Source organism: Ambystoma mexicanum, chromosome 8, assembly GCF_040938575.1.
Source record: "Ambystoma mexicanum isolate Mex_15411 chromosome 8, UKY_AmexF1_1, whole genome shotgun sequence".
NCBI classification, from domain to species: Eukaryota; Metazoa; Chordata; class Amphibia; order Caudata; family Ambystomatidae; genus Ambystoma; species Ambystoma mexicanum.
This window is the reverse complement of record NC_090929.1, coordinates 230,685,612-230,708,941: the sequence shown is the minus strand read 5'-3', so window position 1 is coordinate 230,708,941 and position 23,330 is coordinate 230,685,612. Positions and strand designations below refer to the sequence as shown.

Genomic DNA, 23,330 nt, shown 5'->3' with positions numbered 1-23,330 from the left:
GGTAGCGATGCACAGTATAAATCAACATAACATGACCTTATGAGGCCTCTGTGGGTTGGGGAATGTCAGCAACATCCTGCACTGCCTGACATGTAACTGACTAGTCCCCAGCCTACTGGCCTAGAACAGGCAGTCCGCCTGTTGGGAAGTCGTTTGATTTCCAGACCTCTTCCACTCCTAGTTAAGAAATGTTGGCAGTGGTGGACAGTTGAGGTTAGGCGCCCTGACGAAAATAAGGTGTGTTATGGGGCTGCAAATGGGAGCAAGTTGTAGTCACCCTGCCAAGGTGGCTACATCAAGGGAATTGTTAAGAGTGGGTTTGCTACCATAAACTGCACACACAAACAGAATTGTTAAACCTCATTGAGCATTATTTAATGCAAATCAAAACGGCCAACACATGTTTCGAGCCACGATGCTCTTCTTCCAAGGCTGCAAAATTATATCCCATACATTTTGTATACATATTTAACATAATCATATGTAACAAACCAATTGTAGCAAACAATCGGGTCCAAAATCAAAAAGGGGGGCAAGGTAGTGTTAGGTGCCGGACAAAAATAATAATAATTACCCAACACAATGAATCAAGGATGTACATTGGTAAGAATAACCAATAGTTGAAAAACACCACATATTAATTGAAAAATTCATGAAAAGGATATAGAGAATTGGCAATGAAATTAGCCAAACGTTAAGAACAATTGACAAACATAGTGAGAGAAAACAAAAAGATGAAATTAATTAGGGAAATATGGTAGTAAGAGCAGTCATGTATGCACAACCATGGTCACCCATTGTGCTGTATAATTACAAAGCAACATTGCCACACCCAAAAATAGGAGGTTACCTTGTGGGAGCTTGAATCGAAAAACTAATACTAGAACACAGAAAAAGAAATTAAGATAATATATCAATATGCCGCAGGAAAACCCGGGCACATTGTGTGGTCAGGAATTATGATTCTACTTAATGCGGTGTGAAGCATAAAAATAATTGGCTGTAATAACCTTACCTATAAAGTTATGCGATTAGAGAAATCAAAAGTACAAGGTGCATTCACCGGCTCCACTGCAAGTTTAAAAATTATGTGTTTTACATGTCATTCTTGTGCAATAAACATAATAGAGGTTAAAATAAGTATAGGCATGCAACGACATACCTATATAGTTGCAATTGCAATTAGACTCTATTCACGGATGACAATTGCAATTGTAAGAAGCGTAAGGATCAGCATGGAAGCAGCACAAAGTTCAAGGGGAGACAAAAGCAAACAACCGTGTTAATGGTGCTAATTGGGCCTCATTAGTGATCGCAAAAGTGCGAGACAGTCACATGCGTATGGCCCCTGCTTTGTTCAAGTCTGCAGGGGTCTACGCGAAAGACTGTTCTTAGCGGCGTTTCCGCACGTAGTGAAGGAGACAGGAGCCACTCCTACCATTTTCACCAGCGGAGCATAGCACTCTGACTATGTCCCATACAAATGGAGACCTCACACCTATCTCGCTATACTGCAACTGGCAGACTGACCTACAGGGAAACTGGAGAGATTTCCCTACATGATGTTTCTAAGAGAGACCTCATAAGCAAGGGCATGCCCATTTGCCGGACTTATAACTCAGCCCTAGTCGTTTCTACTGCCTCTTGTGAATTATTTATTTGTTACATTGTATTCAACATGAGCCGAATAGTAAGAAACTATTCCACTGCAGGTGAAATAGGTTTTTTCCATCCGGAATTCAGCTGAATATTTACTCTAGGCCAGTGCTCCAGATAAGATTTTGAGGTGGGAGTATGTTTCTCCCTATTTTTAAACTTCGAGAGTAAATGTGATTCCAATGGAGTAAAAATTTATTTTCTCCTTCACAAGAGAGTAAAACATATGTGACATCCAGCCAACGTGTGCAAAAGGTAACTGTATGGACATCACCATGTGGTCCACATCATGTCAGAAAAGGATGTTTCTCTCGTAATTGACAGATAACGCACAGTATCCAGTAACACAGACACCCTCTCACAAATGGAGGCAGGTGAGCACCAACACTGAGCTTCCCCTGCATGCAAAGAATAGGTACAACATCAGCATAAACTACTTAACGCTTCGCTTGCACAGAACAGGTCAGCTTGAGTAGGAGCCGTTCAGGCTTCCCCTCACGCAAACAGAAAAGGCAAATCGGGACAACAGCAATGCAAACCTTAATCTTGTTGAACAGGTGGAGTGAATCCGTGCAAGGCAAAGCAAGGGTATAAGATACCCCCACAGAACAGATAAGGAAAGTGTCTCTGCAATGGAAACTCCCATCATATAGAACAGATGCAACATATTCTTCAAGAATGCACACTCCCTTCCTAATATAGAAAGGGTATGCCCTGGGCCTCAGTAGATCATGCTTTCCCCGCATGGAACAGGAATGTCGTGGGTCTCAATCATACAAGATTAGCATGTATACACAGTCTGTCACAGCAGTAGAAGTTCTGCTTGCATAGATATGGAACTGCATGAAATGGAGCTGGGCAACCACCCCCACACTGAACAGGTGAATGAAGGGCCCCAAATGCAAGCTAGAGTCACATACAACGGGAACAGCATAGGCCTCAGCAGCCCAAATTCCCATCGTAAAGAACTTGCCCAGCAAGGGCTAAGTGATCCAAGCTCTCCTCCCTTAGAATATGAATCGCTTACAAGCAGTGGAAGCACCACCCACATAGAACAGTTACTTGTCTCTGCAGTGCAGGCTCCTCGCAGATAGGACTAATATAGCATTGGTAGCGACTAGTTCAAATAACGATAACTCTGCTTCCCGAATCAGAGGAAACTTCACATAGTAGGAAGTTAGTAAACCATCATTCGAAGGAATTCAGCCTTAGAACACACTATTTGTGTACCAATACCCAGCCACTATTTAGCAGGTACATTTTCCTAAAGCATGTTGCCTAAGTTGGATGTTAATATTAAAGGATAAGTCACCCAATATGACTCATTTGTCCTTTACAAAAGTCTGGACATTTGATATCTTATGTATATCTTGGCCAATTACACAGTAAAGAAAACATGACTTGCATTCTGTGTTTTGAGGTTTGATGAGAACATGGTTGTTGATTAATGTAAGTCTGCATTTACTGGAGCTATTTCTACTTCATGGGATGCCAGTGTTCTGTTACGATAGTGCAGAGAGACAAGTGCTCAATGCTAAACCTATATCTAATCTCATGGTCAAATGTTGGCTGGCCCGACTTACCCTTAGATCACTCTGCAGTTACTAAACTGTCGACTGAGTTAATAATGATCGCAGTGCTTAGAAGTTGAAGGACCCCTGTATGAAGCGCTACATAAAAAGTTAAATACCTATCTGGATTACCACTAACGTAAGTATGTTTCTATTTCAATTACAAATGTAACCATTTTGTTTTTTGTTTTATGACAGCGCTTGCGCTGACTGTCGAATCAGGTATTGAATATTTTAATTGTAGTTTTGAAGATTTGAAAGAGGCTGTGACCACTCTGATTGCTGTAATGCCAACCACTCACCTTTGAGCAAGGGCCTTTTTGCCGCTGACCACTTGTAGTACCATTTACAACATTAATTGCATGTTAAGGTTTAATGGACGTTTTAACTAGACATTGCATGCTCATCCGTGACTCATCTAAGTTCTTGAGGTGGGAGTATTTTAAACTCTGTTTCAATAATTAGAGTGTAAATTAAATTGTAAGAGTAAACATAATTTGCCTGAACAGGAGTGTAAATAGTATGTGAAAGGCCACCAGAACATTACTAAACTCGAAAATGAATAGAACAAAGATGCAAGATGCATAGATACATACAAAGATGCATAGAGCAAAGATGTTTTGTTTCAAACGACTAATTAAATTTGTGGAAAACATTGCACGTATTAATATGTATGAACACACCAAAGATGCATTTTGATGCATCATGGACAGGTAACACATTTCAGCAGGTTGAGCGCTCACTGTGATCCAAGTGATCTGTAGGTTGCAGGTTTGAATCCCAGCAAGGCCAACTTGGCCTTTTTATCCATCCGAAGTCGATAAAGCAGAATCAACTTTGTTTGGGTGATAATTGTATGTAAATATGTTCTATGTACAGCGTTTTGGCGAAAGCTCTATAAAAATAACACGTCATTATCATTGATTATAAATGCATACACCACAGGACATCTGAAAAATACTTTGGTGAAATGCAAGCAAGCATTCAATAAAAAGCATAATTTGTTAAAAGATTACTACCCAATTGTATTTGTCCATCTTATTACTCTGAAAACTTGGAAAAGATGCATATTGTGTAAATGCATGCTAGTTATTTGAATATCTGTTGCCCTAATACTATATACAAACAATGCTAGGCATAGCCCACACCTACTATTCCTTGCATGCCAATTAAATGATGTTGCAATGTTGCTGTTCACTTATAGGGTGATGTTAGCAATGCTAAAGTAGGAGACACTGAACATGTTTGCCTACCCAAAATCTTTAGAGGGCAAATTCATATTTGAGTTTTATAATTTATTTACTAGCATGGGTACTCTACAAAGTGGTTGATAGATTGCCTTATTTTGTATGTATGCCAAGTCTAATGTCCTTTTGGATAAGCGTGTTGCCAGTTTCTAGATGCCTGGTCTTACAAAATAAGGAAATATATCAAGGAAAACAAAGGTGACCAATAGCTGAATGATGGTCACAATACAAAGTGAGAGAACTAATCTAATACATTTTGATTGAGACCACGTATCTATACATTTAGACATTGGCAACTACAAAATCACTGTGACATTGGCAACTACAAAATTATTGTTTTATAAAATGCATATACCCTCCTGAAGAACCATTGAGAGCAATGGGGAAACGCGTGTCCGGGGTTAATAACAAACATAAAAACATAAGAATAAAGCACAAATTGGAGCTCAATAAATACAGTACTTGTGATTTATTTTCTACAGGTTTATAGCTTTGGGTAGTCTCAAAGCCTGTGAGTACACATGTATGCAGCTCCATCAAATCATCATTTAACTAACTAAGAAAACTCGCCATCAGTTTTGTTTATAGGCTCCAACAATTATTGTAAGAGTATGTGGTTTGATAGTGCCAGAAGGACTAGTCTCATCGCAGCTTCAAGGGAGACCTGCTGCTTTAATCGGGTACCACAGAGAGGTCCCTTAACCAGAGGGACTCTTTGATCCACAACAGACAGGAAGATGAGTAGGACTTAGTATGCATGTTTTCACCCGGTTACCTCTCCTGTTGCAAAGCACTCTGTTTATGACCTCACGCATACAGGAGATTGTTGGTGGGACCCAGGATTGCTTCATTAAAGTAGGCTTAGCCTACACCAATCCCTGTGGTCTGTTTGGCTATAATAGATGTCCAAGCCCCTCTTTTGGCAGATCTGAAGGCTTTACCAGAAGCAGAAAGAAGAACTCTGCATTGGACCCTGGCTGCAGGTACAGTCTGCCTCTCCTCTTTTGCCAGTGAAGGAAGTCCAGGACGTCCAAGAGGGAAACCAGATCCCTTCCCTAAACATCTTGCAGGGAACCAAGGGAGACAGACTACAGAGGACCCTCCAGCAGCTCCAGACCCAGTACCCAGTCAGCATACATCGTGCCCTGTTAGACTCTGCAGCAAGCTTCCTAGGTGGGAAGTGCCGTAGAGTCTCTGAACCCGAAACCAAGGACAAGGCAGCTGCCTGCAACACACTCCTCAGCTTTGGGCCATCCACCTTAAAGGACGACACAAGCCCAGTGAAGAAACTAGAAGTGCCACAACGAGTATCTACCGACGTCCGTCTTACAGGTCCTTTTCGAGCCAGTTGAGCCCCTCGAGCTGCAACCGACTGCACCAATGACTTTTACGCTGCAGTCGCTAAAGCCATCCGAGACACCTCGACCAGTGCTTGGGAACCAACAACCAGCACTGATGAAACAATTCCTGACCTCGAGTTGCCATGTAGGCCAGCCTGCAGCCGTCATCCAGCTTCGCATGCCGAACTGCCTGCCGCCTGATACCCGCAGCTGTATCTCGTCTTGAACTCTGTCACAGAAGCTGCAAAGATGCCTGAAACCGATTTTCTATCAAGGAAAACAAAGGTGACCCTGTCGAGCACCAAGAACTCCTATAAGCACAAGGTACATTGTGGTTCTTTCCTTCTGTGAAGGCCCATAGAGACATGTTAAGACCCATTGCTCCCTTTGGGCTGAAACCAGGTATCCTTGAACTGTTGCGATTGTATGGCATACCGACTACCCACCTGTCTGTATCCAGAGTGCATCCCTTTTCCTTCTTTGAAACCGTCTGTTCTCTGCATATCTTTACAGTGTGGGTTGTATTTCAGTGTGCTAGAACTGTCTGTTGTGATAATACAAAAAGAAAGTCGATATTTGTATACAACCTTGACTGTCTATATACACAACATGAGAAAATGATTACCCCTCTTTACGCCTATGGCAACTTGATTGGTGATACTTTCAAACAATGGTCAAATTAACATCATAACCTCAATAAACCAAAAACAATTAAATAGTGGGATCAAACTCATTTAAAAAATGTATTCAATGTCATAATGTGTAAAACAATTGACAAACTAGACAAAATAATTTCATTTGTTGTCATAGTTTGCAAATCTAAAAACCTTATCACAAATGACCACAAAATACAAATAAACAAAGAAAACAAATTTCATGGGGATGAGAATCACAGCACTTGTAATCCACAGACAAATCATTTTTGTCAAGAAAACCAGACACTTATTATTGTAGGTTTTTCAGATAGTCAACATGTTTCAGCCTCATTTTACACTAGACACTATCCCTAGTGTCCTTGTCGATATAGATATACGGGCCATCTTCAGGACAACAATGTATTAATAGTTGAATCTTGTATACCCCAATACTTGGTGTTCATAAACAATGATCTATAAATAACACATAAACGCAATAAAAACAATTGAGTGGTCCATGATTTTATGACTTCAAATGTTCAATCTCTAGACATCTGTATTTTTAATGTACAGCAGACTCTTCAGTATATACTGTCACATCCTCTGCACACGAACTCTTTCCACTAAGGGTCTAGAGTGCAGTTGAAATCCCCTCCCCACATGACCGCGCCTCCTATGTGTGAGCTAATTTTACTGTACATACAGGGTCTTAAAATAAGTCACTGTATCCTGATTTGGGGCATATATATTGATAATGCACAAATCTCTATTTTCCAGCATTCCACGTATCGCCACCATTCTTCCATCCGGTTCTACTGTGAACTGCAATAACTGAAAGGGTACGTGTGGTGCGACCCAAGTGATTACTCCCCTGGCGTATGCTGAATACGTAGCTCCAATAGCGGTCCCATTCCATTTTTTCGCTATTATCATTCCTTGTTTTTCTTTTGTGAGGTGAGTTTCTTGTAATAAAGCTATGTCTATTCTGTGCCTCCACAGGTACAACATAATTTTGTTCCTTTTTAAATAGCTGTCGAGTCCCCTGACATTCCAGGTTACTATCCTGAGGTCCCCCATCCCTTATCCATAATCCCTGCCCGCCTCTATCCCTTCTGTCCTCTGCAGAAAGCGCCGCAGCGCATGTATGTAAGCTCGTTCCCATCCCAACACCACCACACGCTCCCCAACTGCCCCCCCGCCCATCCCGTCCCCAACTGTTCCCTCCATTCCCCCCTCGCCCATCCCCAACTGATGCCCAGCTCCATTCCTGGATCTCAGGCTATCCCACATCTAGCACCTTTCTTGGTTACAGCCAATACTTGCTGCACAGCGGGTGGATACCGCTCTACTGGCGATTTGCCTACTGTAGCTATCGGGGGTAGATCCTGCTCGGTCTGTGGATCTCCCGTTAAACTATAGTGTGCCGCCTACTAATCATACTTGGCTTACTGTTCGAACCACTATATTCCAGTCCACACAAGTCCTCATGTTGAGTATATTAAATCCCTACTATCTAGGCCCATTGGCGCACTCTGTGCAGCTCCATCACATTCTCCTGCTACCTCTGTCCCCACATCAGATGTTTTTAGTAAGGCTTTGATTCACTTAGCCTGTCCGCCTCACTCTGATCAATCCTCCTCGTCTGTGCAACCGTGGATGTTCAGCCAGTTCGTTGCCTCCTCTGGATCTTCAAAAAAGTATACTTTGCCCTTATGTAAAATCTTTATCTTCGTGGGATATAACCGCATATATTTGAATCCTGCCGCCCTCAACCGTCTCTTCACTGCTACATAGCTGAAGCGATGTCTCTGAAACAACATGGTGTAGTCCGGGTACACTGACTGTCGCCGCCGTTCGGGTTATTGTTCCGCCTTTCCGAAAAAATTCCAGGATCTTTTCTCTGTCTCTGTAGTTTAGGATTTTTGCAATGATCGCTCGTGGGGGAGCTCCAGGTGGCGGCCTCCTTGCTAAGGACCTGTGTGCCCGTTCGATCGCAAATCCTTGAGAGAGCTTACCGGTCCCAATTTCTTGGGTCAGCATATTTTCCACGTACTCTGTATGATCTGTTCCCTCTTCTCCTTCCGGCAGTTCCACCACGCGGATGTTGTTGCGCCTTGCGCGCCCCTCTGCCTCCTCCGCTCGATTTTCATTTTTCTCAAATTACGCACTTGTTGTTTAAGTGTGTGGACCTCCTTGGCGTTGGTGGTGCCTACCTCTGTATTGTTTTTCACTGTGCTCTCGAGGCTGCTCATGCGCTCCACTAGTGCCCTGACATCTTGTTTTAGGAGCTTGACATCCACGCCCACTGCGTCAATATTGAATTCCAGTGCCACTTTAAGGTGCGCTATCGTGGTGGTGCACAAGGATTTCATTTCCGCGATGGCCTGCAGGATCAGTTGGTCTACCCGCGGCAGTGCCGGCATGTCTTGCGGGCCAGGTTTCACTTGTACTGCAGTGGTCGGGGATTGCAGTGGTTAAGTAAAAATGTCCATCACTGGTTGCTTTACTTTGATCGTGCCACCCTTTTGCGCCATTATATCGTTGCCTACCAGTTGGCTTCTTGCCGTGCAGTGTCTTATGCCCTTACCACTGTGCTTTTTCTCTGTTAGGCCACAGTCCTCGTGCTGTTCGTGTTTGGTGTTTCCGGTGGAACAGTTGCTTGGGTGCTGCTTGTTCTATTCCCCTTCTAGGGAGAGGGGGGGTGTTTCCTCTTGGTGTTCTGCTTCTCCTTTGTACTGACGCGTTGGTCTGTGCTGTCTTTCGGAGGAGAGGGGGGATGCCCAGTGAGAGTTCTCTGCGGACTATCAGCTGGTTTCGTCAGTTTATTGCGAAGTCTCACGGGCGCCTCTGCAGTGCGCATTCAGTGGTCTGCAGTGTATTACTGCAGTGTTGTTTGTTCCTAGATAGCTGCCCTGTAGGGCCTCTAGGCTGTTTCTGTACCTGGTTATTCGTCTGGCAGTCCCCTGTGTTGCTCACATGTCACCAGTCCATCTTTTGGCCATGCCTCCCCCCCCTGGGTCTTGTTTTTGCCTTTTGCTGCTTTTGTCCGAGCCCTGGGCCTGGCCTCTGTGATGCTGCTCTGTTGTGTGAACCCAGACCCACCATGGATCAGGTTCTGAGGGGGGAACCCTCCGTTATGGCTCACTTTTTCCCAGTGTCCACTGCCTCTGAGCGCCATTGGCCGTGTAATGCCCTTTCTGGGCACTCAGCCTCTCCCGTTGACTGCAGGTCCTGGGGCTAGCCGACGCCGCCCAGTTTCGGTTTTCACAATGTTCAGGTCCCCAATGGGTTTCTCACTGTGCCTTCTTGACGTGCACTGGTTCTGTAATTATTCCAGGGGCCGCAATGCTCCCGTGCCCCTTGTCACACTTCTGTGTTGGGCTGTGCGTGGCCCCTGTGTAGTTCACATGTCACCAGTCCATCTTTTGGCCGTGGCCCCCTGGGTCTTGATTTCGCCTTTTGCTGCTTTTGTCCGGTCCCTGGGCCTGGCCTCTGCGATACTGCTCTGTTGTGCGCCCCTGGACCCACTATGGATCTGGTTCTGAGGGGGGGAACCCTCCGTTATGGCTCTCTCCCTTTGCCAGTGTTAACTGCTTCTGTGCGCCATTGGCCTTGTAATGCCCTTTCTGGGCTCTCTGCCTCTCCCATTGCTTACGGGTCCTGGTGCCGGCAGTTTCGGGTCTCACAATGTTCCCATTGTGTTCCTCACTGTGCCTTCTTGACGTGCACTGGCTCTATAATTATTCCGGGGGCCGCAATGCTCCAGTGCCTTCTGTCGCACTTCTGTTTTGGGCTGTGCGCAGGGCTTTCCATTTGCTTCTCCCGCTCCGTGTATTCAGGGCTGTGCTCCGCAACGGTATCCGCCCGGCTTGCCACAATGTTGCACTCAGGCTCACCGTGTATGCGGTCGTCCAGAGCAGTCTTCACTCTCACTCTCCGCTGTGACATTCAAGCGAGCCGCTTTAGTCTCTCATGAGTTCTGTCGCGGGTGCTGCATCCCTTTGTCTCTGCGGGTCCGCCATCTTGTTGTTTTCGTCTCGGGGCCCCTCTACGTTCCGAGGCAAGATCTTCTCTTCATTGCATCCGTTTCGGGCAGCCAGGGGCTCCATAGGTGCGTTTCATGTTCCAATCTTCTCCCTTCTAATTGTTCTTGTTGTTGTTTTTGCACAACGCGTGCGGCAGGATCAGTGTTGGATGTCCGGGAGCCCACCGGGTTCGCAGCCTACTCCATGGCTGCCAAGCCACGCCCCCTATTGTGCTTGTGTTATTTATAGATCATTGTTTATGAACACCAAGTATTGGGGTATACAAGATTCAACTATTAAGAAATGTTTGTCCTGAAGATGGCCCGTATATCTATATCAACAAGGACACTAGGGATAGTGTCTAATGTAAAATGAGGCTGAAACATGTCGACTATCTGAAAAACTACAATAATAAGAGTCTGGTTTTCTTGACACAAATTATTTGTCTATGGATTACAAGTGCTGTGATTCTCATCCCCATGAAATTTGTTTTCTTTGTTTATTTGTATTTTGTGGTTATTTGTGACAAGGTTTTTAGATTTGCAAACTATAACAAATGAAATTATTTTGGCTAGTTTGTCAATTGTTTTATACATTATGACATTTAATCAATTATTTTTGAAATTAGTTTGATGTTTGGTCCCACTATTTACTTGTTTTTGGTTTGAGGTTATGTTAATTTGACCATTGCATGAAAGTATCACCAATCAAGTTGCCATAAGCGTAAAGAGGGGTAATCAATTTCTCATGTTGTGTATATGTGCTTTGACAAATTTTTTCCCCTTTTAAGAATTGATCCCCCGTAATCAAAAAAGAGGGAAAATACCTGATTTCGGTAACACTACAACCTTGACTGGACAGTCCCTTTTATCATTGGGTAATAATTGTATTTTGGCTATGTTGCAACTAACCAACGATCCACAACCTTTTTGGAAATGAGCCTGCCGTTCCGTCCATGTTATGAAAATTGGAAAAGAAGGTTTATAATTTGCTTGTGTTTCCAATCTGTTCAGATTCCCTCTGGGGTATTAGAGGTGTGGGTCCGATTGGTTTAGAAACCGATATTCATCCCTAGACCACTGGTGTCCCTGGAAGTTGATTCGTCACACCTACACAGAATTTATTGAAAGGGTGGTCCAGCATACTTTAGTCACAGACTGATGAGATATACCACTCTAAAACGTATTTGATACTTAAATGCAATGAACCAAACTTTCAAACAAGAGTTTCTGAGGAAGAACACTTGCTGCCAATCTGAATCACCTTCTGGAATAAACTTCCGATCCATCGCCAGGGAGAAGACCATCACCTTGGGTTCATGTAAACTGTTAAAAAACCTTTTTATTAAAATATCATTCACTGAAGAAACTTTTTCTGTGCATTGACTTACTCTCCCATCTGGATTGCCCCTTATTTTCTATTCTCCTTCCAAGTAGCTGGTTGTGGACCTTTTCTTTCCTTTAGTACATTCAATTATCTACTTGGAACACTCATCAACACTAGCTGATGGGTTGAAGAAAAGCACTTCTCCTCTACCATCACTTGTTTAAACTGAGTCCCAAAGCCACAGAATGGATTACATCTACTTGCCGACAATGGAACAGAAGTGCTGGGGCATGGCTATCCAGCCATGGAGTAAGACGTGTCTCACTGAGCGTCTCCTGCAGATCCGTGAGCGATCCGTTTAAATGCATGCCAAAAATGAACTGAGATCGCTATAATTGGAGACATGGATGTCGGAAGGGGTGCTGAACGTGAATGGAAGTCGGCATGGTCATCGTAGCTGAAACGGACATGTAACGAAGAATAATTGTATGCTGTCGCGGATGAAATCATGAACACAAAATGGCGGACACAGAGAACAAAGGGTCAGTCTGCCCCAGCCGGAGTTAAGCAGGCCCATCGCCGAATTCCAGGAAGCAGCCGGGGAAGGGCTGCATTGGGAACACTTATTGTAAGCATTGCTCCTGGTTCTAGGTGGAGAAAGCAGTGGGCGGATGCGCGAGCAGCACCCCCACGGTGAAGAAAGAGAGGCTTTGAGGCAGCCGGGAGAAGTTCTCGGAAGACCGCCGTGCCCGGCAGCAAACAGTGCGGACCCAGAAGGTGAATGCTGACCCCAGCGTAGGGTAGAGGACAGCGGCACCGCATGAGCACCCCAGTGCGGAGGAGGATCGGTGAGAGGGCAGCTGGGAGAGGCCCGCGGTAGGACGCTGAGCCGGACGGCAGGCACCACGGATCCCGAGGTGCCAGTAACGCCACCGGCTCTGCGACTGTGGAGTGAGCGGGCAGCACCCCCAGGGCAGAGGAGGAGCGACAAGGGGGCAGCCTTGAGAGGCCCACGGAGGAACGCTCAGCTTCCCAGCGCACATTATAGACCTGCAGCTCCGTGCTGGAGTAGGGGACCGGGCCCGCGCGCGCACACCGGAGAACGATGTGTGCGGGTGGAGGAGCCCTATGAGGGAAGTGGCTGGCGGACACACGATCAGCTGACCGCCGATGGCGAGATGAGAGCCTATGAAACAGGACGCGGAGCACGAAACGGGCGTCCGTTGGAAGAATAAGGAAACTGGCTCCAATAAACATCCCACACATATTGCTGCCCAACATAAATGTAGCATGATCGCTAGATGGTGGATGCATGGGCCAATCATGCAGTAACATGAGCTGACCCGGCTACGGATAGCCATGAGACAACGTGAGTGGCTGAGGAGCACATTACTGGTATCCCGACAGTGAATGGTGCAACACCCTAACATCGATACGGCCCACTTGCAGTGAGCGAGATAATACAGTATACACATTGCATGTCTACGCGGCACGCACTGTGGGCTCCCAAAGGAGGCATGGAAGGAAGGAAGGAGGGAGCGAGCGCACACTGACCGGAGGGTGCGGGACTGCTGGACAGGGCATGGAAGCCATATAGCCCAAGCAGGGATCTGCATTTCTAGCAGCAAGAGCGCCCTGCTCCAAAGACATGCGCATGCCTTGCAGCTGGTACATGCACTAAGGTGGGAGCAGGTACGGTGCTTTGTGGAGGAAGCCTGACACCGGCACAGAGGGCCAGCGAATCTTGGTTGGGGTTTTCATGGACAGAGAGCTCCAGGCGCCTTAAACCTGCTTAACCCCAGGCAACAAGATGACATCCAAACTTCCTAAATCTAGGGGTAAGCAGCCCACGCTGGAAGATTTCACCAAAACCCTGCAACAGTCGGAGGGGGCTAGACCGGAAGGGAAAATCCACCAGAGGACACCACCCCGACGTGCGCTGACCGGCAGATCCTAGAAGCAATCGCAGATCTGAAAGCTACGTGGGAACGCAAGCTAGAGGCAGCCACAGCCGAACTTAATGCAGCGCTGGAGCTCAAAATTGGTGCAGTACAGGAGGAGGTCAACTTGCTCAGACTGGATGTGTGGAAAATGGCGGAACGCACAGACATGCTCAAAAGGGAAGTGACCACAAATACGACAGCCCGGACATCTCATGCCTCGGAGATCCACATCCTGAAGCAGCAGGTGAGCAACCTTGAGAACAGAGCGGAGGAAGCCGAAGAGCACGCCCGGAGAAATAACGTGCGCATAGTAGGCCTTCCGGAGGGGGAGGAAGGACTTAACCCGATTGAGTATGTGGAAAATATGCTGTTGCAAGAAATAAAAGGCAGGGTCCTCACGCAAGGCTTCGCAGTGGAGAGAGCACACAGAGCGCTCACAAGGAGACCTCCCCCAGGGGCCCCTCCAAGGCCAATCATTGCTAAAATATTGAACTACCGTGACAGGGAGAAAATATTGGAATACTTCCGGAAGGGGGGGCATCATATACGAAGTGCCTCTGCGGACATCTCGGCATACCCCGACTACACGCTCACAGTGCAGAGACAGCGACTGAACTATGGCACGGTGAAAAGGAGATTCCAAGATGCGGGTTTGCGGTACATACTAATGTACCCCGCAAAGCTGAAAGTGTTCCATAAATCCAAAGCTCTGTTTTTGAAGAGTCTGGAGGATGCAACAGAATGGCTGGACACCCAGAATTGCCCGGAGGGAGGGGACAGTCGGATGGAGGAGGGTACGGACAAGTGACGCCTGACCTTGGGACCAAGGTGCCGTATACTCTGTGACTTGAATATAAGATGGAGCAGAGAGGTGTTGGGACTCAGAAGCGCTAGATTAAGAATGTGAAACAGACGGTGCATAACAGAATGTAGCTATTAACAGGAGACACGAAGGAAGCACTCTTAAAACCCCAATAGCTAGGAGACTAGTTAGGTCACCAAACGTTTGGTGACACCCTGCCGGGTTCCTGACCTCGGCACAGAATGCTAGTGGTGCGGGGGATGCTAGAAAACAGGGAAGTGAGCATCATAAACCCATACGCCCCCAACCAAGATACAGCGGCCTATTTTAGGGCCCTATATGGCAAACTCAGCCCTTTAGTGGGCAGCGCTATCATCTGGGGCAGGGACTTTAATTGCACATTGCATCTTAAATTGGATAGGTCCGACGATAAAGTAGACAGACCCACCCCAGCGGCGAAGGCATTACTGGCCCTCCTGCGGGACTTCGGGCTAGAATATGCCTGGAGGCTGTCGCCCCCGTAAAACAGACCGTACTCGCACTATTCAGCCCCCCATGATCTATACATGAGACTGGACTATATGTTCGCGACCTCAGAGATAGTGGGAGATATGACCGGTTCAGAATATAGAGCCAGAGTACTTTCCAATCACTCCCCCTTGGTGGTGGAATGGAGGCATCAGCCGCCTAGGGCGAGAATCCCGATGTGGAAACTCAGAGCTGAGGTCCTGCAAGACTCAGGATTCCGTGAGGATCTAAGGGAGACAATTATTGAATATTTTGACATTAATACAGATAGTGTGCAGTCGGAGGGTACCTTGTGGGGGTGTTTAAGGTGGTAGTATGGGGTGCAGCCATATCCAAGTCTAGGGGGCTCCAAGGGGGAATAGAGCGAGAGCTACGGGAGGCGGAGAAGGAGCTGGAGAGAATTATACAGAAAGGGAGCACCTCACAGGAGGATCCAGCAAGGACAAGCCGGCTGCAACAAACTAGCAGGGATCACTGGGATAGGCTCTGTAAGCTAAATTATAAAAAATACATAGTGAGGCAACACTCTGGGGAGACAAACCGAGAAGACTGCTGGCCTGGCTATACAAGAACGAAACGCTGCGCCCAGTGATCAGGGAGTTGAAGGGTGAAGAAGGTCAGTCCTGGAATACCCAAAAGGGAGTCAACGAGGGATTTCTACAAATGCCTTTATGAGGATAGGGGGAGGAGATGGAGCAGGAGACGCTAGAGACCCTGGAGGACATAGGATTGCCTAAGCTGAATGACCAGGAGCGGGAGGACCTGGATGCCCCAATCACCCTTGAGGAAATTGAGACAGTGATACAGCACTTACCCACGTGTAAGGCTCTGGGGTCGGATGGGCTCCTAGTGAGTTTTACAAGACATACAAACAGGAGGTGCTCCCCCTGCTGCTTGCCATGCTAGACGAGGCATTTGAACGAGGAAGGCTGCCGGAGTCTCTTAGGGAAGCAGTTATTATCCCGCTCTTAAAACCAGACAAGCCGAGTACGGCCTACGGATCTGTCATGATCTCTGCTTCCAAAAGATCAGGACTTGCCCGACTCCCTTGGAAGCAGACCCATAACCCCGGTTCCGAGTGCCAGCCAGTCCCAATTGGGACCTTTTGGACCCTGTCCTGGCGCCAGTGGCACCAGGCTCATAAAGATGCCCAGTCCCAGTCCCAGCGCTGGAAGCGCCAGGCTCATAATGCTTGGGTGGACTTACCTGCAGCAGACCATGCTGCTTACTTACCTGCCAGTTGAACCCCTGATCCTCTTCTGTTTGGGACTACTTTTCCTGTTGGGTGGGGCAGGAGCCACTCCCTAGGTTCAGAACACTGGAACTCTTCTGGAAAGCAGGAACTCTTTTCTTACCTAGGCGTGGCTGTGGAAGGAGACACCTAAGCACTACAGGAGGCTATTTAAACCACACCCGATGGATGAATCTTGCTTTGCGTTATTCTGCATTCTCTGCAGCAGAACGCTCATCGTGTCTTCTGCTTCTGATCCTGGGCTTAAGGGAACAAAGGCTTACCATCCTGGAATCCAGTCTTCAGCAGCACCTGTAAAGACAAAGAAAGAACAGGTTAGCACTACGGTCTTCAGTGGCAGCGCATCTCTTACCTGGTCCATCGGCTGTCACCAACGCCTCGCGCTGCATTCCGGCATCTGAAAGACAAAGGCTTACCTACTCTTCGCATGCTCCGGAGGTCTTCGCACTGCATTCCGGCATCTGAAAGACAAAAGCTTACCAGCTCTTCGCACGCTCCGGAGGCCTTCGGCGCTGCATCCCGCATCTGAAAGACAAAAGAAGGTGCGTTTAAAGACATTGGGCAACTTTATTACTCACGTGCCATTACTCCTTCCCACGCCGAATCCAGTGGGTATTCCAGCACCCTTCAGCTTCTCTAAAGCTCCCAACTTGTACCTGCAAGATAAAAGGGACAGTTAGTGGGCATCGTGAAGCAGGCTACAAGCGCTTACTTACGTGCTTTCAGGCGCTTCTATTCCTCACGCGGGTTCGATCCTCAACTCATCAGCCCGCCATCCGCCATCGCCGGAACCCTGCAAAACAAGAGAAATCATTACAAAAGACTTTTAAGACATTTGAAGTGCCCAGAACTTACCGTTCCTGCAGTTAACGACGGACAGCAGTCCTCTGAGGTCAAGAGGCCTGCACCCTTATCCAGTGAAGAAACTGGTTACGGCACCCTGCCCCGAGGCAGATGGACAGCTCGGCGTTCACTTACCTAAGGTGAGGGTGTTAACCTTTGGGGTTCTTCAGGAGAAGAGAAAGGGAAGAGGAGAGAGGCACCCAATAACCCCAGTTCATTAATCCCATATTTTCTATCTGCAGACATCTTACTCTTCGAGTCAGACATACAGTGCACAGAGGTCCAGCCCAAAGAGCCAACCGTGTGTTACACATCACCTTTGAAGATACGGCATTCACCCAGTCAAGAGCGGCGCCTCTGCGGGAATCAGGTGAGCGTTACAGGATCATACCGACCCCTGTCAATGCTCAACCAAGACAGCAAGATCCTTATGGCTGTGCTGGCAAATAGGCTCAAACGCGTCGTTGGTAAACTGCTACATCCCGACCAAACAGGGTACGTCCCAGGTAGGAATATAACAGACAATCACAGAAGACTGCACCATATAATTGAGCAGACAGAAGGGGACCCAGGCGAAATGGCGATTGTCTCGTTGGATGCCATTAAGGCATTCGACTCAGTGAGATGGCTGTGGTTGTTGGTGGCACTGAAGGAATATGAAATGGGGCCGGGGTACCTGAGGTGGGTGAAAATGATATATAGCTCCTCAATTGCCAGGGTCAAAACCAGTGCAATAATCTCAGACAAATGGCAACTCAGCAGGGGCACGAGACAGGGCTGTCCCTGGTTGCTCATGTTGTACATCCTCACTCTGGAGCCACTTGCAATATGCCTTGGGCAACAGTATGAGGAGATCGGTATCCCCACGAAAGGAGGGACGCACCTTATGTCACTGTATGCGGACGACATTCTGCTATACCTGCGTTTCCCAGAGGAAAACTTGCAATATGTCCTGGAGGTGATGGAACGGTACGCCACCCTGTCGGGCATAGCAGTAAACCCTAAGAAGTCAAGCATGTTCCCCTTGGGGGAGATAAAGTGCCCCGCTGAAGCACCTACCGGTTTTGCCGATACCTTGGCAAACTAGGACATTTCGTTACTTGGGTGTCGACATATATCACTCTGCCAAGGACGAACACAAGCACAACACAGAGCGGGCAGTAGCTGGTATTCAGAATAGCATGGGATTCTGGTCCAGATTACCTCTGGCCATGTTAGGTAGGGTGGGGCTGATTAAGATGGTGGTCCTGCCCAGACTGCTGCATTTCTTTTCGAACATTCCACACATGATCCCTAAACGGTTCTTCGTTAGGCTCCATAGCATATGCAGGGGGTTTATTTGGCACAACACCAGGAACAGGGTGGCCCTGTGGAAGCTGCAAAACCTGTACGACAAGGGGGATATAAACCTACCAAACTTTGAACTATATTACCTGGCCGGACAGCTCCAGTATGTGGCGAGATGGTTGTCGGAAGAGGAGACAGCCGAAACCAGGATTTTGCACAGGGACACCGCCCCCTACTTTTTTAGAGAGGTGGTATGGCTGCCTAAATCCAAGTTGCAGAGGAGGGTGAAACTGTTGAAACTGGGTTGGGAAGTATGGAATAAAACGTGGTGGGAAGCCCGACCCCGTGTTCTCCGCAGGTCCCGTTGGTAGCGTTATGCGGGGAGGACCCGCAAATGACAATAGGGATCCGTAAATACTGGGAACCAATGGGTCTTGTGACCCTTGGGGATATATGGCAAGAGGGGGAGGCACTAGACTTTAGGAGGCTGATGGAAGACACTGGCGTGCACGTTGGCCAACATATCACCTATACAAGAGTCATCAAACGGGTGAGGGAAAGGTGGCCTGCGGCAGTGCTAACTGAGCAACCGGATATGGTTATTGAGACGATGTATGACGCCTCGGAGGGTGGGCATGAAACGTCCTGCATATACGAATTACTGATGACCAGGGTAGGAAAGGAGGTGCTCCAACTAAGGCAGTACTGGGAGGCAGAGGCGGGAGAACTTATGCTGGATGGTCAGTGGGATAGAGTCCAAAGGTACCACAAGAAGGTGTCCCGAAATGCAAGGTTATAGCAGATACAGCTGTACGTTACCCATAGGGCATATATGACCCCTAGCAGGATCGCCAGGTTTAGGAACTCAGCGGTGCAAAAATGCCCATGATGTGTGGAGGAGGAGGCAGGGCTGATGCACATGTTTTGGGCCTGCCCGGAGGTGGGTAAGTTCTGGTCAGAGGTGAGGCTACGCCTAGCTGAAAAGGGGATTGTACTGGAGGTAGAGTTAGTATGGGCATGTATGCTGGGGGCGTTTGCCAGACCACGTCACCTGAAACACATTAGCAAAATGAAAGATTTGACCTACGTTTTGGCCAAGCGAAGAATTGCAATGAGTTGGAAGGCCGCCCAGCTCCCCAAAATCAAGATGTGGTGGGCGGACCTCTTGAAATGGGCAGACGCTGAGACGGCTGCCTGGTATGAGGCAATCAGCAGAGCAGAAGATGGGAGGAAGAAGCGGGACCCCTGATAGCGTGGAGCCAATTGGTGACCACAATGGCAGGAACCCCCCAGGCAGATCCCAGCGGGGATGATACAGAGGGGACTATTGCGTAGCGCATGTATCCCGATATGTAAGCCGGCGGCATTGAAACGGGCTTGAGTTAAAGGGGTGGGAGGGGGGGAGGACAATGATGCACAATGAGCAACATAACTAATCAAAAGCTATATGCAAATGTCCTCAATGTTTGTAATGTTTGGTGTGGAGATAACAAAATAATAAAAAAACATTTTTTAAAAAATGGAACAGAAGCGCTTGGAACTATTTTACCATCCCATAAGAATATTTGCTGACATTGTAATACTGTATTGCCTTGTTACCTCCCTCATCCTTTTACCAGATCACGAGTTTAGCAAGGCCTCTGAATGACCAGGTAGATTTTGCTATATTTATATATTTTTACCTTGAATCCCCCCACTCCACCCTGCCTTGCTAACTCCACTTATTTACCCTTGAGGAGCTATTAACCACTTGTCACAGAGGGTCCATTTAAAGTCATCAACTTAATTCTTCAGTGATTGTGTTTACAGCAATGATTTAGCAGTTTAAGATTGTGACAATATGAAGTGCATTGTTTGGTGACAAGTTATCTTTTATGATTTTGTTGTTTAGATCGTGGGGAACGGAAGTGAACAGCAGCTACAAAAGGAACTAGAAGATGTGCTGATGGATACCCCAGCAGAAGACCATGACCGGAACCGGCAATCTTTGGAGAGGTCACTGGGCGATGGTGACCATGCAGTGTCTGATTCTTATGATGAAGCCTCCTCCACATCTTCCTCCATTAACCCAGCATTAGCAGTAGGACTGCAGAAAGAAGATATGAGCCTACCTGTGAAACCACCACAAGGAGGTCAGCACAACCTTTTCAGTATAACCATTTATGGGTGTGAATAAGTAATCAATGTTTTATTTGCCACCAACATCTTATTACATCACAAGATCCCAGTATGAAACTGCATTTATTCCAGTGCAGTCCATACCACCATTGCCGTTCTTATTGCATTAGTACAAGGCATTGGAGAGGACCAAAATGGGATAATATGGATGGAAGATTCAGATATTTACTTTCATACAGCATGTAAAGTAGTTCTAGTTGTTTATGATGGCAAAGGTGAGAGAGTCTATAGGGTAGCCACCTTTTTAGTAAAGGTTTCAGCAACTGGATCTGACCTTGTTATGTGGGTGTCGAAAAGATCATTATGAAGCATCAAGGTTTCTGGATGTAGCATAGAGTTGGCATTTTGGTGGTCTTTTTGATGGCGGTCTCTGTGCCAATCTCCAACATCTATACGGGCCAAATACTACACTTGCTATGATCTAAATCAGTAATTCTTTTTTATTTTTTCAAATTTATTTTATTGGTGACACCGTGGTAGTTGCAACATATGAAGACTGTATCAAGTACTTGGTTACATCAGAGCACCCTGCTGATTTTAAATTATTTTCACCCCCCCCCCAACATGAAATGCAAACTTCTCCAACTTCCCATCCCCCCCTCCCCAACACTCTTTGGGAGTTCCGGAACTGCCACACAATTATCCTCGACGGTCTAAGTTCCTTATTCCACCGGGTGCAGCAGACAAGCTGTTGGTCTTTTCCGTGGGTCTTCCCTGGGGCACAACTCTGTACTCCATTCTCTTCCCTTCCATTGCTGGTGTGGTTTTTCTCTCTGCAGGTCTACTCATTCCGCGGGCGCGGGGGGGTTCTGCTTAGGCCAGATCCTACCCGTTCCCCACCTCTCCCTTGTCCTTTTCCCCCTCGTCTCTCTGGATCATATTTGGTTAAGAATGCAGCCCACTCTGTGGCCCATGTTGATGTTTTATCGTGCAAAGGTCTAGTGAGGTCTTCCATTCTATATAAGTCCAATGCTTTATGTAACCATTCTTTCTCTGAGGGGAGCTTCTCTCTTCCAACCCCCCGCCAGGCATGCTCTGGCTGCCAGGAGGTAGTGAGGCATGTGCGGGAGTTTCACCCACTCTCCCTCTATTTTTTCTATTCCAAACAGTACTAGTGCAGGTCCCATCTCCCCGTCAATCCCCTCTAGTCCTTTGATCCATCCCAGGACCTCTTTCCAGTACCATTGTACCTTCTCACAAGTCCACCACATGAGCCAGCAATCCGCTATTTGTCCACACTTCCTCCAGCAGTGAGGGTCCGCCCCAGGGAACACTTTGGCTAGTCTTGCAGGGTCCCACTGCCACCTATTTAACAGTTTCAAGCTGTGCTGCTTGCATTAACATGCCACTGATATGTGCAGTGTGCTTTGGTGCATAGTTTTCCCCATTGTCGTGTCCCCAACTCCTGTCCCAGGTCTCTTTCCCACCTCCTCTTAGCTCCGCTAATGTCCTCTCCCCTCGCCTCTAATAGAGCCTGCTACAGCCTGGTTATAACCCCTTTGGTCCCCTTCTCCGAGTCCAGCAATTTCTCTGTGCGTGTTCGGTCTCTCTGCAGCTCTGTCTTCCAGTCACCTGACATAAGTACTCCCTTCAACTGCAGGAATTGAAACAAACAGGTTTCCAATTACCAGGGATTCTACAAGGTCCGCGTACTCTATGAAACTATCTCTCTTCAAGACCTGTACCACTCTGTCTAGTCCCGCCTCGAACCATTCATGAAACCTCACGTGTTCCGGTATCCAAGCTCTTATTGGGGCACCCAGATATGGCTCAGGGGCGAGGGCCAAGTGGTGACCTCGGTCATTTCCCTCTTGACTCTCCACAGCCTCCAGAGGGGGCCCAGAATCCTATGGGTATGTACCCTCCTTGGAGCTGAGGTGGCTGGTGCCCATAGCCATTCCCCCAGCGTTACTGGTCTGAATAAGTAGTGTTCTATACCCACCCATTGTTTGTCGCTCTCTAATCGCAGATGAGTTATCAGGGCTCTGAATTGAGGCGCTCTGTAATAAGTGCACATCTCCAGTAGTCCCACTCCCCCTTTTTTCTTGGGCTGCACTAGTATCTTGTATGCCACTCTTTCCTTCCTACCCTGCCATATGAATCTTGGTATTCTTTTTTTACCCTAGGGAGCAACATCATCTTAATGGCGTTTAATTCTCCCCAGCCAGGAGATCGTCAGTCTTGGCCAAGTCTCCGGGTCTTTGAGTACCCTGTGTAGCAGAGGGGGGGGGGGGGGAGTTATAGTCCTATAATTTATCGAGGTCACTTGGTATCCTTACCCGTAGGTACTTTATATTGTTCCTTTCCACTGGGATTCCCATGTCACATTGCCCATCTCGGGAGGGTGGTGGGGGATGGGGGTTCTATGTCCCTGTGAAGTGGGAGGAGGGAGGATTTGGTGACATTGACCTTGAAGCCCGATACCTTTCCATATTCCTCCAGGGCCCTGAGCACTCCCTGTATTGATGCCCTTGTATCCGGGAGGCATAGAAGCACATCGTCCGCATACACGCTGACCTTGTGAGACTGTGTCCCCACATGTATTCCCTTTATCTGGTCGTTGTTTTGCACCCTCTCCCCGATTGGCTCCATAGCCAAGGCAGACAGTAGGTGTTATAGGGGGCATCCCTGCCTAGTGCCTCTGCTGAGTTTAAACTCCCTAGATTTGGCTCCGTTCACCACCACCTGTGCTGTCGG

General features: G+C 47.3%; 1 protein-coding gene across 5 annotated transcripts in view; it reads left to right on the top strand.

The window, feature by feature from the left end:
• RABGAP1 (RAB GTPase activating protein 1) overlaps positions 1 to 23,330 on the top strand; it is a 3,038,993-nt gene that overhangs the window by 383,397 nt on the left and 2,632,266 nt on the right. For all 5 annotated transcript variants that reach the window (XM_069609645.1, XM_069609642.1, XM_069609641.1 and 2 more), the window contains one exon: positions 20,347 to 20,587. In XM_069609645.1, coding sequence (XP_069465746.1) covers positions 20,347 to 20,587 — 241 coding nt within the window. The remainder of the gene's footprint in view (positions 1 to 20,346; positions 20,588 to 23,330) is intronic.